Source organism: Plectrocnemia conspersa, unplaced genomic scaffold, assembly GCF_051122295.1.
Source record: "Plectrocnemia conspersa isolate PC_06_02 unplaced genomic scaffold, ASM5112229v1 ptg000011l, whole genome shotgun sequence".
NCBI lineage: Eukaryota > Metazoa > Arthropoda > Insecta > Trichoptera > Polycentropodidae > Plectrocnemia > Plectrocnemia conspersa.
Genome location: NW_028277175.1, coordinates 18,904,754 through 18,923,149, shown reverse-complemented (window position 1 = coordinate 18,923,149; position 18,396 = coordinate 18,904,754). Strand labels below are relative to the sequence as shown.

At 29.1% G+C, this 18,396-nt stretch overlaps 2 protein-coding genes across 2 annotated transcripts in view; one reads left to right on the top strand and one right to left on the bottom strand.

Annotated features, from left to right (window-relative positions):
- Positions 1-18,396, bottom strand: part of Ance-3 (angiotensin-converting enzyme Ance-3) — a 114,022-nt gene that overhangs the window by 72,790 nt on the left and 22,836 nt on the right. The window contains exons 7-8 of the mRNA XM_088197881.1: positions 14,676-14,919; positions 13,342-13,440 (exon numbers count right to left, since the gene is read on the bottom strand). Of these exons, the coding sequence (XP_088054007.1) occupies positions 13,342-13,440; positions 14,676-14,919 (343 nt within the window). The remainder of the gene's footprint in view (positions 1-13,341; positions 13,441-14,675; positions 14,920-18,396) is intronic.
- On the top strand, positions 11,519-13,185 carry LOC148229792 (uncharacterized). The gene is made up of 2 exons (XM_088197884.1): positions 11,519-11,655; positions 11,857-13,185. Exons 1-2 carry the CDS (start codon positions 11,644-11,646, stop codon positions 12,985-12,987), a joined length of 1,143 nt encoding a protein of 380 aa, XP_088054010.1. The 5' UTR covers positions 11,519-11,643; the 3' UTR covers positions 12,988-13,185.

Sequence of the window (18,396 nt, the reverse complement as noted above, 5' to 3'; positions counted from 1 at the left end):
TAATGTATTGCATAGGTGATAACATTAAAGAAATTGTAAATAATTTAAATAATGAATTAAGTATATTAGAAATATGGTTAAAGAATAATGTACTTAAATTAAATGAAAATAAAACTAAATGTATGTTTATTAATTATAAAAATGTGTTAGATAATAGTACCAAAATAGTAATAAATAACTCTAGTATAGAAATAGTGGATAATATAAAATATTTAGGAGTAATTGTTGATACAAAATTAAATTTTAAAGAACATTGTAATTACATATTAAAAAAAATTAGTAGAAAAATAGGTTTATTATCTAGATTAAGAAATATATTAAGTATAAATACAAAAAAAAAAAATTTACAATAGTATAATATTGCCCCATTTTAATTATTGTGCAACACTGTTAAATATGTTAAATAAATTAGATAAACAAATGTTGCAAAAATTACAAAACAGGGCAATGAGAGTAATCTTAAATAAAAATAGATTAACTAATTGTAAAAGTATGATTGATAGATTAGAATGGTTGAATGTTCAAGAAATATTGAGTATGAATGTTTTAGTATTTATATATAAGTTAGAAAATAATATGTTACCAGAATATTTTAATAAGTATTTAATAAGAAATAAAGATGTACATAAATATAATACTAGAAATAGAGAAAATTTAAAGATAATTAAGTATAAGAAAACGAGTACGGCTAGGGGAATTATGTACGGAGGTTTTGATTTATATAATAGTCTTCCAAGAGAAATCCGAAACAGCAAAAATATAACGGGTTTCATAAATGGAATAAAAAAACACCTTCGTACATATAGAAATAAATTATAATATTAAGACTTTATTATTGTATATTTTTATTTTTTCTTTCTGTTATGTATTTTTTATATATTTTTATATATGTTTACTAAATTTGTTAGATGTAAACATTAGCTATTAAGCTAAATAAATTAATAAAATAAAATAAATAAAAATTAAATAAGATGGTGTTTTTAAGCCTCTGATTAGTTATTTAAGTTAGTAATTAAAACTGTCGCACTCCAGGGGCAAATAAACTTTCCTAATAAATAGAAAATTTATACAAACTTTTCGTTCTTTCAAACCCACCATATACTGCGAGCTTTTAGAGTGCCTTATAGCAATTGTTCGCAAACAATGCGTTCCGACATCTTTGGGGTCAGGAGAGAGTTATATTCAACAATAATTAACTATCAGTAAAATTGTGTAATTAAAAATTACATATTTATGATTGTGACGGCAGCAGGGGCGAACAGGAGACAGCTTTAACAGCCGCCAGATGAAGTACTAAGTGACGCGACGCAAATCGCGTACTCTCTCAGTCTTTTCAATACATGATGAAGATGCCATGTAATGTATCCAGAGAATGACTTACGGCTAGCGATTTATAATACAGATTCAAACATTAAGAAAGCATGAGCTTCTTGCAGGCGCCTATTTCCCATAAAAGTATTTTACAATAAAAAAATATTTATACCCACATGTATAAATAACACCGTTGTTTCATAAAATTATGTGTTTTATTCAGACTAACAAGCTAGGAGCATAAGCGCCAATCCCACAACTACGTTGACGATTAAAAAGACGTCTATCCAAGGGTCACGACAAAATATGGAAATGAAAATAATTTGCGCACAACTGTCAATTTTTTTTATATTATACTGTTTTATATAAAATATTGAAAAAAAATTACATTGCTTAAATAATTTAAATTCGTTACCAAATTAAGCGTGTTTTTTTTATTTAAATAAATTTAACAACACTCGCAATCCGCTCAGATTAATTTATGAATCTCCTATATCCAATGAGAAGACTATTGCTTAAACAAAATGGTATTTTCCTTGTATGTCAAAAAAATGTACTAGATGTAAAACATTGCAGTTTGCTGATTAATATCCAAAAATTTGACCTGAGGTCAGGCCGATATAAATATATATGTATAAAAAAAATATTTACTCATCTCTGTATACATTTTAAATCCATCTGTTAAGGATAGATTTGTTCTTTTATATAATACACAATTTAAAAAAAAAATTTTTAATAATGAATCATGTATTGCAACATTAACGACTATTAATACATAGGTTTGAGCATAAATATATTGTATCATAAATCATCAGTTATTCTGGGCACGTTAAACGATGAAAACGTGTTGAACCGGTGCACGGAAGAAAACGAGATCGAAGATCTTGACATCGCCTACTTATCCCGCTTTGATTTTATTTATATTTTTATTAAGTTATATGTTACTTTATATTTGATATAATGATGTTGGTAGATGATAGATTTTCGATGGATTTGTCACATAATATGAGAAACAATAGGTGAGTGCGCGACAATGGCGATGTTGCCAATACCGAGGAGTTAAGCGGTTGTCCGTTACGGTCTCGTTAACTGTTTGAGTTTTAGTTTAATTAAGAAACGAAACTGGCTTTTGATGTGCAACTGAAGCGAATGCGCTGGGATATGACGCAAACTGAGAACAATGTATATGCAAGAAAGATCAGGCGCAGAACCAGATTGGAGTAGTTTCGGAAGCCACCGAGGAAGCTACGAAAGAAAATGATGATTGTGACTTTGGTTAAGAACAATGAATTGTAATGTATTATTGTTGAGAAATGGAAGCGATAAATTCACGTTTGGAATAATGTTTATAATTACTTTTATAAGTGGTAGGTTATTTACTGCTAATAATACCGCATTGATGTGAGCATTGTCAGTAATGAGTGCGGAACATTTGTAAAATCACTCACATTGCATTTTATATAAAAAGAACAATAATCTTATTTAAAGACTAGCAATTAATTTAAAATAAATACTTTCAAGATTTTATTTTTATGTAATATAAACCAGAGATTCTAATGCATATATTTTTTATGAGATCCATATTGACTAAAAGAGTTAAAAATAAAATCAAAAATGATTTTTACTTTAAAGAATTCATGACGCCGTAGTATTTTTCAATTTTCGTATATATTGCGAAATGAAAATGGTGTAAATAATAAAAATTAAGATGAGATTTAATACCATTTTATAATACGTTGTATATAATGACAAATCGAGAATTTTGAAAAATTTGCGAATATCTCAAGTATTTTTTTTTGAGAAATATTTAAAAAAAAATTGTATCACTGCATAAAAAGATTAGGTACGTGACAGATGTTTCAAAATATGCATGCAGATGAGAAAAGTTGACGAAAAATTACTTACGATTTTTTCAACTACTTTAATCGACTTTATCTTTTCTTTGGTAATCTAAGAATTACATTGTTAATCGGATAAGAGCAAATCGCTTCAGGTATAAATCGGCAGATTACAAAAAAATCGAGAAATGAAAGTGAGAATTCTCATTTCTCGAGAAATAAAAAATACCGAGAAACCAGAATTCCTACACGAGATTCATAATGATTTAATCGTATTGCCATAGCATCTAGTACTAAAATAGCTTAGGTATGATTTCTTACATTTATATTATTTTTACACAAAAATAATATATGAATATAAGACCCGGTTGCGACTCTCTAAGACAGTGGTCTTCAAAGTGGGGTACCCCGAGGGGTACGCCACATTTCTCTTGTTATACTTTACTTTATAATTTTGTGCGCGCGTCATTATTAAATATTAAATTTAAATATAATTAGGGGTTACAATTTATGATTATTTTCGTCATAAGAGTACGCGGTCAAAAATGTTTGGAGATCAAAAAATATGCTGAGTTTGATTGTCTACATCAGCCTTCGGCAATTTCAAAAATTGTTTAATTGAATAATGGTACGTCGAAAATATATTGATCCCAACGATCCTATCAAAAAGGCACTAGGATACAAATACAAATATATATTTAAGGATGATTCTGGATCATCTTTAACAATAAGGAGTACTACGCTTTGTTGAAATGAATCTATGAACGCGAATCGGCAATAAATTGTTAAGTGCCAAGCGCTCCGCATAACAAAACCGAGCATCATCGGCACTTTATGGCAAACTTTGGAGATGTGACACTTGACGATGCTAAATAGCAGCTGATCGACTACCTCCACAGTCACTCCAGATATTTTTTTAAGAAAGCAAAACCGCACACCCATCAGCATATATTAAAAATTCTCAATTCTCAATTGCCGCATGTATGTCGTTGATAAAGAAAAAAAATGAGGACCCAAATGAAATCCCTGCAGTACTCCAGAATAAACGAAATACTCGTCGGAGCGACGATTACCATAGCTCACATAGGAACTCAAAAAAAGTCAACAAGACCGTTCGAAAAACAGAATTTGCTAAATTTTCGAAGAAGTAGATCGTGATAAACTTTGTCGAATAATTTCTAAAAACCAATAGAATCATCGACCTGGATTTTAAGATCGATGGATTTTATCATCACCTTTGAAAGACACGAGAGGTGAGTTACCGTGGAATGACTCAGACAAAAACCGTGTTGTTGGTCCACGATTTTTATATACTTTTTTGTGGATCGTGGTGGCTTTCGAGGGTTCTCAATTGATGCATGTTCATATATCATTTATAAAAAGAAGAAGGAACAGAGGACCCAAATTGGATTAATGCGGTACTTTAGAATGAGCAAAATACTCGTCAAAGCGACGATTACCATAGCTTACACAATAAAGAAGATCAGTAAAGTAACTTGGGAAATCAAAGATATATAAAATACATACTGATTTAAAATCTGTGAGCAATTTCTGGTTTTAATTTGAATCCTAAAATAAAATTAATTAATTTCTCTTTATAAGAGTTTTATTTATTATATCATAATTATGAAATTATAGTTTCATTGGTTGCAAGTCAGACTTTCAATGCGCTATTTAAAATAGTTTTCTGAAATTATACCGTATTTACTTCTGCAATAAATATACACCTACACTACTCAGATTTTTTTATAAAATCATGTGCTAATTCCAATTTTTTTTATCTTTTCTGTAACAAGAATATTTTTTTTATTCAATTTAATAATTTAAGTGTGGTTCCATAACATTTTAAATTTAATAACATGTTTAAGAAATCGTCATTAATAGCAAAAACGTACATTGATCGTAATGAATATATTTTTATAATAATTTTATTTTTCATGCACCAGATTTTTAATTCATTATTGAGAGCTATTGCGATAGACATATCAAAAATAAACATATGTATGAACGTTCAATTTTTTTTATTTATCGATTCGATTGAGTGTACTTGCCTTACGTACTATATACGAAGTTGCAATACACCAGTACCGGAATTCTGCTAATGTCGTTTTTGAGCAATTTTCACATTTTCCTTTCCTGACATAAATTTGCCCTCATATCTATAAAATCAATCTAGATTCGTGTGCGCATTGTAATAATTCCACCTTATCTGAGATTTCCACATACGTACGTTCATATCTTAAACATTAAAAAAATCGTTAATCTAATTTAAATTTTTAATAAACTGTAATATAATTTATGATATTACATATGCTTATTAATTAATGATCATGTATCACTTAATTTAACGACGTAATAAGCCAGGAGTGTAAATTTTCTCTGAGCCGTTATTTTTTGTCACGTATACGTGTATATGTATAATATAATACATACGTTATTTTCAATCTGAAAATGAAATCGTATGCAAGTGTATGCTCGGTCAGAGCGCTGCAATTATCTTCGTGATAAATCGGCGCGTTGCAAAATCCCATTCCGTGAAATGTATTCGTCCAATTACCAGAATGAAAAAATATTTTATTCCGAAGAAAGAATAACGTCCATTAAAAAAGTAAGCGCATCGAAATTGGTTGATTTTATCGCAAAAGCATATCGAAAAAATACTATTTTTATGAAGACGATAATTATAAAAAAATATGGAGCGAATAACTTCTTAATATCAATTAAGCATAATTATTTAAAAAAATATATAAATCTAACACAATTTAATATTACTTTATAAAATATTCTTGGAATAATATTTATTTAAAAATATATGTAAAATAAAAACGGCATGGAATTCGCGTGTAATAAATAAAATGGTATTGATAATAGTGAGAGGTAAAATAGAAATAATTTAATTTCGAGAAGCAAAAGTTTCACTGCAATAATTCCATACATGTAAATGTAAAATAATTTTAATTATTTTAAAAATATGTATCTTTAAATATTACATATTTTAAATATACGTTTTTCTTCCTTCTTTTAATTTAAAACATCAAAATTTATCAATTCACAAAGGTATTTAATAAAGAATATCATTAAATTTACCGAGAAGTTAGTATAGTTTTGCTTATAGCCTTTTCATTTTTATTTATTCAACGTTAGTTTTTCATCGTAACATGACAAGCGTTAGCCTAATGCGTTATAACGGGGTAAGCACAATCAATACCTAATAGTAAGTAGTGAAACACTAAAATCAGTCTGTAAATAAGTGACATATATATTTTATAAATTATAAACTATTAATAAAACAAACAAACAATATACATATGTCACTATATACCATATTCATTCGTAATATAAATAAAATCTAAGAAAACTCTGATTTATATCGATAAGTACATTTTTGTGTTGGTGCACATCTGCACTCCATATTATAATATTTAAAAAAAAATTGGGCCTCAAAATTTACGATAACAGAATTATTACAAGTGGACAATTAAAGCAATATAATAAATAGATGTTGTATGACAATAATCATCGTAAAAGACAGTAGTTATCCAAAAACTACCTCACTATAAAAAAAATATTTTGTTGGTATGGTTAAATTGCAAAAAGATTGTGGATCATGAAACTCTTAAAACTGACCAAAGAGTAAAAGCAAGCTTTTTGTAATCAGCTGGATCGTTTGTACAAGAAAGTGAAAAAATACACCTGCACTTAGCAACAGTAGTCAAAGAGTTCTACACCACGACATTGCGCGTCTCCATATGGCAAAATTGCCTCTCAAAAAAATCAAGGAATTTGCCTGGAAGGTTTTATATCATCCACCTAATTTTTCAGATCTTGCTTCTTTCATCTACCATTTATTTAATTCAATGCAACACTTCCAAGACAGAAAGAAGTTGCAAAATGCAGACGATGTGAAAAAAGAGCTATCGGAATATTTTATGCTAATGGATTAATCAAAATTGATCGAGAGTAGGGATTCCAATCCCGGGCCAAAATTTTGATCCCGGGATTTCGGTATTGCAATTAGTCGATCCCGGGATCCCGGGACCAGTCCCGGGATAATTTTCATGTTATTTTATCGATAAAAATAATTTAAAATGAATAATACAATATATTTTTACATCTGTTTTTTATAACGTACAATGTATAAAGTACGTATAATTTTAGTCTTGGACTTAAAATAAAAAATAATATAATAAAAATAAAAAAGGGAAGGTCTTATATATTTATTTGAGAAGAAAAAAATGAGCTTTTGACAATGTATGTACATACCTATGTACATTCATAGACAATTAATTGAAAACATTATTTTGAATAAAACTCACGAAGTAACATCAAAGCATCAAGTGTTTTATCATTTAGCCTTGATCTGATTTTGGTTCCTAAGCAGCCTGCTGCTGAAAAAGCACGTTTAGACTCACAGCCTCAAAGATTCACAGATGACACGTGCAACTCGCGCAAGTTTGTACACGAAATATAACGATGTTGTCAATAATAATTCGATTGTGCTTGATAAATCAACCAATCCGAAAAATTCGGGATTATGTTTTATAATCCCGGGACTCATCGGGTATTGAAAATCGTTCGGGATCCCGGGATTCGGGATCCCGGGATTGGAATCCCTAATCGAGAGGTAGGAGAAAAATATCTTATATTTTGAGTTATTAAAATAAAAATAATCACTTAAAAGCGATTTTTTAAATTATTATTTTTTTTGTAATTATCGAATACAATATTTTTCTTTTCTGTAAATGACTATACGAAAAAAATAACGAGATAAATCTTTGGATACTTCATTATCAGAATTATAATATCATAAACTTCATGAATTAGATCAAAAATTTTAAGAAGTACAATAGGTTCATGATCAAATAATCATGACATGATTATTGATCTCGTTTTCTATATACAGTAAATAAATACAATTTTCGTTACTTTTAATTAATTTTAAAATAAAAATTTCTCACTAAGCTGCCATTTTTTTTAAATACAATAAAATTGATGATGATAGAGTTGAATATATAATATCTGTTTGAGAATGTTATATTAATATTTAGATATTAAAATATGATTTATTTTTTAATAATGAGAAAGCAACAAAATATTATTTTTTAAATTATTGAAATATATTTTTTAGTTTTAATTTGCTATTTTGAGATATTTTTATTTAAATTTTTTTTTATTATAAGTACAATATAATTATAATCAATAATTAGTTGCAGAAATAGCATAGCCATAGCATGCGCCATATAGCGAGAAACTTTGCGATTCTATTACTTAAATTGCTTCGTGCTTCAAAAACAAATTTGTTTTTGTTGTGATATTTCCTTTAGGTAAAATTTAAAAAAAATCAAAATATTTCTGGCAAAAAAATTTGAACAAAATCATTTTATAATAAAATATTACCAACTTAAATTATATATAGTATATTTTATTCTTAAAATTTGGTTTTCTATTTTATTATAAATTTAATTTTAAAAGAAAGGAGTGCCATTTGAATAATCAATAGACAAATCATAATTAGTATAAAAAATACCAATAATTATTCATTATTATATTTAATTTGTAGAACTACATAATTTTCACCTTCTTAATCCATAACGGTGAAAGATTTTTTGTTAGTACTTATATACGAATATATCAAATTAAATTCGGTTGATTACTTACAAATTTTAATAACATCCGTTTCCTATACACTGATTTTTAAATAATTTATTTAAAGCCTGAGGAGATTCTGTATACTACTTTACATAACAATATGTTATATGCACAAGTTTAATATTGTGAAAATTTTAGCCTTTTCAATGAAGCTTATTACATTATTGATTCATTGTAATAACTTTTATGGCTCAGTCGATAAACATTCACCAATGCAATATTTTAATTATCTATAAAAGTATTGTTTCATTGATTTGGTAATTATTTTACTACCATCTCTAACCAGTTACGTATTAAATACAATCTTGCAACAAGTCAACGAGTAGTACATAATTTTAATTACATCTGCATGATTATCACATTTTCAATTTTAAAAAAAACGTAATAAATTTAACAAACACTATTTAAAATGCCTTATTTGCCAATGGAAAATTGTAACATATAACTAGATGAGAATGCGTGTTTTTTAACATTAACGTATTAAAACTGCGTTTTCTTTTCAGCGAATCATAAATTTCATCTGAAGGCAAATTTTCATCATTAGAAACGTTCAACTTTGATCGACTAGAAAGCGACTTTCGGTCTTGAAATTGAACGAGATTGATTCGATCTCTTCAATTGAGATCTTCAAACTGTTTTTTTATTATCGATACAATAAAGGTGGATTATATCAAGATCCATTTCCGACATAAAGGCGGAAATTTTCATCTTGCGCAACCGTCTGGTCCACGAAGAAAATGCTGCAGCGCTCTTGCGGTCATCTCGAGAAATTGTCTTTACATAACAGACTTTTAATGCATTGAGCGTTTCGAAACGATAAATATTATACATATTTTATACGAATTTTTACGTGAAAACATTACATAAAATTAAACATTGACTCGATCGCTTTGTTTGTTTTTGCGTATGAGATCATTTCTTACGAATGTTTAAACACGTATTATAAAGAGAAAATGTATATAATATTATTAAATAAATTGAAAAATTGCAGTTTTTACTGTATTATATTAAAATAATGAATTTTTTACACATATTAGGTACTGAAAAAGTTGAATGACAATTACTATTACTTTCAATTACGGTCAATAGATTAGCTGTTCGGTGATATTATTATATTACATATCAAATAGCTGCGTAAAAACCTGTTTATGACAGATTCAGCGCTGTATGAACATATATAGGGTTCAATAATAAAAGTTGAAGCCACTAAACCACAACAGTTAATTTATAAAGAAATTATGTAGTACTAAATTAATTATACAAAATATTAAAATGAAATATGTATGTTTTAATATTTTTTATAATTAATTTAGAAATAAAAATATAAAAAAATTACAGATCAGCTTTCATGTAATTTTAATTTTAAAATAAAAATCATAATGTGGTATTATTGTATAAGTACGATATTATATTTCATATAAATACAATAATTCAATATTAAATAAAATCAATTTAATTTAAAATTAAACAGTATTTTTAAATTTATTTTCCAAAAAAATCTTACTATGAAGCCTGCGTATTTTTACATGTTTATGAAAATAAAACTATAAAATTTTCCTTTAACTACAAATATGGTAAAGTATAATTTAAAATCTAAGAAAACCTAATTAATGACGATATAAAAAATATATTCAAAAAAACTTCTATGCAGTAATCAATTTTTATTTGGAATTAAAACTTTTTAATGTTAAAAATATGCTCGCTTATAATGATTGTAAATATGATATTAAATTTTCACTGCATGGCCTGAGCTTTGTTTTATGCTTATTAAAGACTTAGTTTTAAATATCGTAATATTTAAAGTATTACACATCATTTTATAAGCATTAAGACGTTTTAGAGAAAATAATATATATTTTCAATAATATTCATATCCTGGATATTTTCATTTTACAAGAAAAGAAAAGACACTTTAAAACATCGTAAATCATTTTTTATATATAATACATTACACCATTAAAAAAAGTGATGAGATTATTATTGATTTACTGATAATAATTTCTTTGCTATGAATAGTCTGATCTACATAGATAAAAACCACAAAAAGTTTCATATAGAACTAATTTTTATTATCGCTTTTTGTAAAAAAAATATAATATTTTTTTTACAAAAAGTAATTACTAAAAAAAATATAATATTTTTTTTAGTAATTATATTACATACATATATTTGTGTAGATTTCATCAATGCAGAGTTAAAGAAATCTCGGTAAAATATTATATATTGTAAAGAGAAGAAACAGTTTATTTTATGTTTTAAGAAATTATTTATTTAATGCTATTTTTTAGGATTAACTTTATGTTAAAATCTCAATCAATAAAACAAGATGACTAATATAAATGATATTTTATATTGCATTGGTCCTTATGTAGAACTATATTAAAATACATTAGCCCTCGGGGAAAATTAATTTTGTTGACCAGTGTATCAATTAACATAATTATAGTTAAATAAAAATATTAGTTTCCATGTGGTCGAGCAAGTTTTTTATTAAAAAGTTTATCGAACGTCTATCAAGCGCCTACATTTAATAAGCATTACAAATTTTACATAATCTCAAATTCTTTCAGTGTTTCGCGTGCCAAATTGATCGTGTGCAACGGCTGTATCAAAGCACGCAAGCTCTGCTCGCGCGCATCTCTTTCCGGTCAGTTCGAATGGCGAAGAATAAGAAAAAACGAACATCGAAGAAGGGGAGGGCGGGCTTTTACCGAATGCGGTGGGGCACACCATTGGTGGGAACCTAGAAAGCGCCCCAGGAAGGTGAAAAATATATAAGCGGCCGTCGCGACGGTAAGAGGCATCAGTAGCTCGTTGCTTGCAGCACCCTTCACACATTGAAACAATGAGATTGCTGGTAAGCATACATTATAAGCGACGACAATAACAACAAAAAAAAACATACGGTGAATCGTGATGATGACTTCGGACTGTATTGTGAAAATTGTGATCAGTGACTGTGACAATAATCGATCAGTGCAACTGTTTTTTTTTTGTTGTGACCCGTTTTTATTTATGTTTTTTTGATATTATAATATAAGTGCTTGTCATATTTCAGTGCTACGCTGTAGTGGCATGCTTGGCCCTCCTGGCGGCTGGTGCCGAGGATGGGAAGGAGCCGGCGGTAGCATTATCAGACAGCAAGGCCGTAGCCTCTCCAAAAGAGGCCGAATCAGTAGCTGCTGAAGACAAAAAGCAGGACAAGAGAGGCCTCTACGATTTCGGCTACGGCGGAGATGGTGGATTTGGACACCACGGTGATTTCGGCGGATTCGACGACCATCACCATCACCAACACGAAGAACACGTGAAAACCGTCACTGTTGTCAAGAAGGTCCCGGTGCCGTATCCCGTCGAGAAGCAGATTCCATACCCCGTCGAGAAGCACATACACGTACCAGTGAAAGTTCCCGTACCGCAACCCTATCCAGTGATCAAGCACGTGCCGTATCCAGTCAAGGAAATCGTCAAAGTACCGGTCCACATCCCGAAACCGTACCCAGTCACCAAGCACATCCCAGTGCCAGTCAAGGTGCCAGTAGACAGGCCAGTGCCGGTCAAGGTATACATTCCACAACCCTATCCAGTGACCAAGCACATTCATGTTCCAGTAAAGGTACCAGTGCCCCAACCCTACCCAGTCACTAAGCACATTCCAGTACCGGTCAAGGTCCCAGTCCACGTACCTGCTCCCTACCCAGTCGAAAAAATCGTACATGTACCCGTCAAAGTTCATGTTGACAGGCCCTACCCCGTCCATGTACCCAAACCGTACCCAGTACCGGTCGAAAAGCCAGTACCGTACACAGTCGAAAAGAAAGTACCGTATCCAGTCAAAGTACCAGTAGACAGACCAGTACCTTACCATGTCGACAAACCAGTACCTTACACAGTCAAGGTCCCAGTTTCAGCCCCATACCCAGTGGAAAAGATCGTCCACTATGCAGTGGAAAAGAAAGTACCGTACCCAGTCAAGGTACCATTCGACAGGCCAGTTCCTTACACTGTCATCAAGCACGTGCCAGTCACAATCGAAAAGCCAGTACCGTACGAAGTTAAAGTACCGTATCCAGTGCACCACCATGAGGAACAACATCAAGAAGAACACCATCACGGAGGAGAAGAAGACTTCGGAGGGGAACAACACGAATCTTATGGGGAAAGCTTAGGCGACCATCACAGCTACTAATCTTTACCCCAGAATCTATTTAACTTGTTTTAAGCAAATCCAAATGTATTTTTAATTGTTTTCTTCAAAGCTTTTGTTATGTATGAAAAAAAAACTAGACTGAAAATATTTTTTATATATTATTATAAATGTAAACGAGGCAAAACATCTTTATGCGACTAAATACTATCTCAATAAAAACTAAGTCTATTTACCAAACTTATATTATTTTATTCGAGCGTTTTCACCACGTTAATTAATACCAATCCGTAACACTCGGCGAGCGGCGCAAAAAAATGAAATTGCAATAATTTATACAACGCGATTCAATCGCAAAAAGAGAAAGAGAGGTTTAAATACAATTTTCGCACTTACCTAATGTATGGAATGTTGGCTGGAATGTGATATTTGGAGCCAGGATCAAAGTCCATCTCAGACCTTAGCACTGGAGGTTTCACACCGCTGTATTGCTCTCTAAAAATATAAAACAAATAATTAAAAAAAATTATATACTTTTAAAAATATTTCTAATTCACAATATTTAAAACAAAAAATTACAAAATTCTGCAATATTTAAAATATATTAAAGAAAAGCCAAACCCATCCTAAACAAATTACCATAAGGAAAAAATCGTAGTGTTTATGAGAACTTTCATTACGTCAAGATGCGTCTGAATAATTCATTTAGGTTTGTGTTTAAACAGCAAATGTCAAAATGAGTTTCATAGACATTTTAGAGCAGCATATAATTTCACTAGCATCTATGATTTAAATTATATTTTCGCTAGTAAAAATATATATGTATATTTACCGGTGAAAATTCATTCTGAAATGATTTCACTGAAACGCTAATAAAATTATATATCCACTGGTAATACATATTTACATATCTTTTTATGATCATACAACTACTTTTATTTAAAAAATAAATGTATTTTTTGTGGAAAAATACGTAAATTTTAAGCAAAAAAATAATATTTTAATTTTTAAAGAAGTCATCATATCTAAATTACTTTTTATGAAACTTATTGGTGTCTCACGCTGCGCGTGGATAATCTGATTAGATTGTCATTTAAATTTTTGTCTATTTTGCTATCTTTTATTTAATTAAAAATAAAATTTTTCCTCTCTCATACAAAATATTGTATAAGGAAATATTTAAATTGACCACGGTAAATTTTATGCAAATCAAGTTTAATACTTTTCATGTTTATTTTTTATTAAATTATCATATGAATAAAAATAAGCACATCTACATTTACTAAAAGACTCTAGAATACAACCAGTGGTTCTTAAAATTTTATTTTATGAAAATTTATTACAGCAAATATTATTGTTATGTGCCTTTAAATCGGGGTGTTGAATATTATTATGTGAATTTGACCAGTGTTTCTCAAACTTTTAAATGTATAACATAAATAGTATTTAGAAAATTATTATAAACGTAGTTTAGTAGTATTTTATATATATAAAAAAACTAAAAATCATTAATTCTTGTATCATTAAAGTACACGCAGTGAAATAGCTATTTTTTATTATTTTATTTTATTTCCAGTAAATACATATATCATTAAAAATACAAATAATGTGTATTGGCAATTTATTTTTATATCATAAAACTAGTTTTTGGTGAAAATTTATGAATCTTAGTTGTACTAAAATACGAAATTGGATATGCAACTAAAAAACTAAATCGTATCATTGAATACCTTAGTCTCCACCAGTGGCAGTTGTACTGTTCCTTCCTAACTTCCTTTGAGAACACATCCCATCTCCATTTGTCCATGGTCAAAGCGAAGGGTAAAAACGCAACTTTGTCCATAGCCATAGCAAATAAGTAATTGGTATCGTGCGCTAAATCATCGATAGATTTCTGCACCAGTCCCAACGTCTGGAGATGTCTCGGGCTAGACACCGAGAGTGCAATAGCCTCGCCGAGAGCCTCGTGGAAAGCTGCAAAAGAATACGATTATGATTAATTCGCATCGAATATCGCGATATTACACTTTCTAATAGCGCATGTTAATAACGCGTGGAAAAAAGAACGAAATTGACTCGATTGCGCAACGCACGACAATCGGCTCTGGATTCGTGTAACGCACGTTGCGCAATACCAAAGTAATGCTAAATAAAAAATAGTTTTAGGTATGTATGTGTTGGTATTGAGACAAATGAGGTTGCAGATAATGTCTCAATGATCGTAATGACTGATGAATGGCACCGATGTGTTTTTTTGCATGTGGTAGTTTGTCGAAGAAAACGAGCTAATGCGCTACGAATGCTTGATGAGATTGTTTGTGTTTTAAAAATGTGCTAGAAAACTTTCTATGGCAATAAATTAAAAAAACAATTTTTTAGTGATTTTTGTACTTTTTGCAATATGTATAGAAACTTATAATAAAGCGAGAATAATAATAAAAAATATTATTTAAACAATATTTTCCGTTTTTCTTTACAGTGTTTTGCTGGTAATCTATATTTTTTAATTTTCTATAATACATGAAATATTCAGGTTTTTTTTTCTAGCAGAAGACAATTTAATAATAATATTTTACAATATGCTCTGCTCTGAATTTCTATGTCAACTTCTCTTTAAATACTAATAAAAGCAAATACAATATAATATCGATAAACATATTTTGATTGTATTCTTAGATTAATTCTTTAATTACTACTTAGTCATTACATAAATCATTATATAAGTACTAAAACGAATAGCTTTAAAAAAAGCAGCACTAATCCCAATCAATCTCGATTCATTAGATCATAACGTTTGTAGTACATTAATTTTGCACAATTGACAATGGGTAAAGAAAAAGCAGCTGGTTTTTAAATTAATTGAATCTAAGTGGATTAATATAGTTGAAAACTATAATGTTGCCAAAAAATTGAATCTTGTTAAGCCATTGAATACAAATATATGCGATTAAATCAACGATCCTGATTTGCACATTTCAGATTTAATTAATTGGTAATATCCGAAAGACCTGGATTCAATTCCAGTATAAACCTTTGTTACTTTAAATTTCAATTAAATCTGGAAGAACAGAATTGATTATCTTTCATTCAGAATTTTTTAGCACAAAAACATCCTGTAACAATAAGACTGATCTATTTTATCACCTATGTCAACACTTCCTGTATTCAGTTGTAATTTACCATAATTTTACTAATCGTGAAATTCTGTTGACAGCTGTTTTTTAAGACACGTAGTACTAAAATAATATTTTCCACGTTTTATCTCATATTATTATAGAATAACATTAATTTTAATATTACTAGATTTTAAAAATACATGGAAAAATACACTTATTAATAATAAAGATATTTACTTACATACCCAGTAAGTCGAAATAAAATCCATTAAATCAGCAAAAATATAATAAATTTAGACTAGTCTTAATTGATACTGACATAGAACTTGATATCTATGTTTTTGGCATGCTTAGAGATTTCATACTTAAGACATGAGTTCGAATCCCATGAACATTATTGTTTTTTTAATTTTTAATGTACCTGTAAAATCGAAATTAGTGATTATTAATTAATATATAATTCCGATCGATCACAATAAATCATGTTTTCTAGATTTTCCTAATCTTACGGATGAATCTCGTTATGATTAAGTCAAAGCAAGCTTAGTCGGACATATTAAGATTAAACATGATGAGATATTTTGGCGATTATAGGATATCATTTGTATGATATAAAAAATCTGTCGATTTAGCTTTTAGCTTCAAGCGACTTTAATTCTCATTTCGCCATTATAATAAAAACAATCACTTAATTTTTTACAGAAATCAACAATAGATGACATAATTAATTTTATGTCGTCTGTTGTCAAGTATTAAAGTAGTATATGACATTTGTAAATGTAAATTAAACTTTGTACAAAAACTTATATTATATAACATACGACTCTCATTTTAAGTATTATGAAATGGCTATAAATTTATATAATATTGCATGACCTTTTAAACACTTGCATTTTACTGGTCGTTAAAAATGCAGTTAAAGCATATCAATATATCATCTAAATTTCAACAAGAAAAGATAATAAAAAAACTATTACTTTTCCTATACAAATTATAGACGAAATATATGCATATGTCAATTTCGCACATCAATCTTAAAAGCGTTAAGCCGATAGACTAGACTTGACTTCCTATGCCATATTAGAAAACGTGACTTTGAGAACATCGAGTCAAAGAACTTACGTAATAACTAATCACTTTTATCAAAACCAGATCGATATCATTTTCTTATTATTCAATAATAGACGCACATAGTTACGCCACAGGCTGTGAAATTATGTAATTATGAATAATTCCATAAATCTATTGTATAACACACTAGGATACTGGAAGTGCGATAAATAATCACTATACTTTAAATTAAATCATTTGTTTTTTTATTATTATCCGTAGTAATAGTTACTAAGAAACATTGATAAATGAATTAAACAAAGTTTTTAAATAATCTTAACGTGACGTCAGACAGAGTGCAGATTCAGTTCAAGTTTATAATACTACTCATATTTTTTTCTGCACGTTCAATCAAAAATGAGTTCTCACACAACTAAAAAGTCTGCGGCTTGTGTAACATATAAAAAAATCAAACATGTACATATTATTGTAACACAACTCCACACTAGACGTCGTAAGTAGTAAGCATTATTTTGATTCGGTCGCATAAAAACCGCATTTGAGTCGAAATTTTGCAATTTAACGTAAATTTTCATTACTTTCGACACACAATCTGATAGATGGAAATTAAACGTTGCGAAACGACGTATGAGCATAATAATCGGACGGAAGCGATCGACTTTCGAAATTTCGCAAAATATCAATTAGTCTGAATAATAAAAATCACGCATGTAGTCGATTATGTACGAAAATGCATACGTGAATTATAAAAATTTATTTTTTATTTAAAAAGTACAATTCATTGAGTATGACAGGCGTGACCAACCAGTAACGAAATTCTCCATTAAAATAATTTTATTTTATGTATAATAATACTTGGGCTTATACGTCATTGGTGGGCTATAACAGCTTATATGAATCGAATTAAATTTATAATTTAATATATAGCTTTGTAACACTGCAAAAAATACGTTTTCATTTTACGATCTTTATGTGTGTGTACAAAAAGACGCTCTGATCCTATTTAAAGGGAGAAATAAAGTTGTAATGTTTTTTTTATTTTTTTTCAGATGGCAGCACAATCAGCTTTAGTTTTTGCTCTAGAATAAATACTACAGAACCCGTCGTTAAACATCAGAAGTCAAAAAAGGTAGATACTAACTGTTTCACAGATAACCATCAGCGAACTTATCGGGTAGATTATGTGCTAAAATATAATTTCACGAAACTGAAACATTTAATATTTTATTTCCATTTTGTTGAACTTTCAGTTCCATTCAGGTTA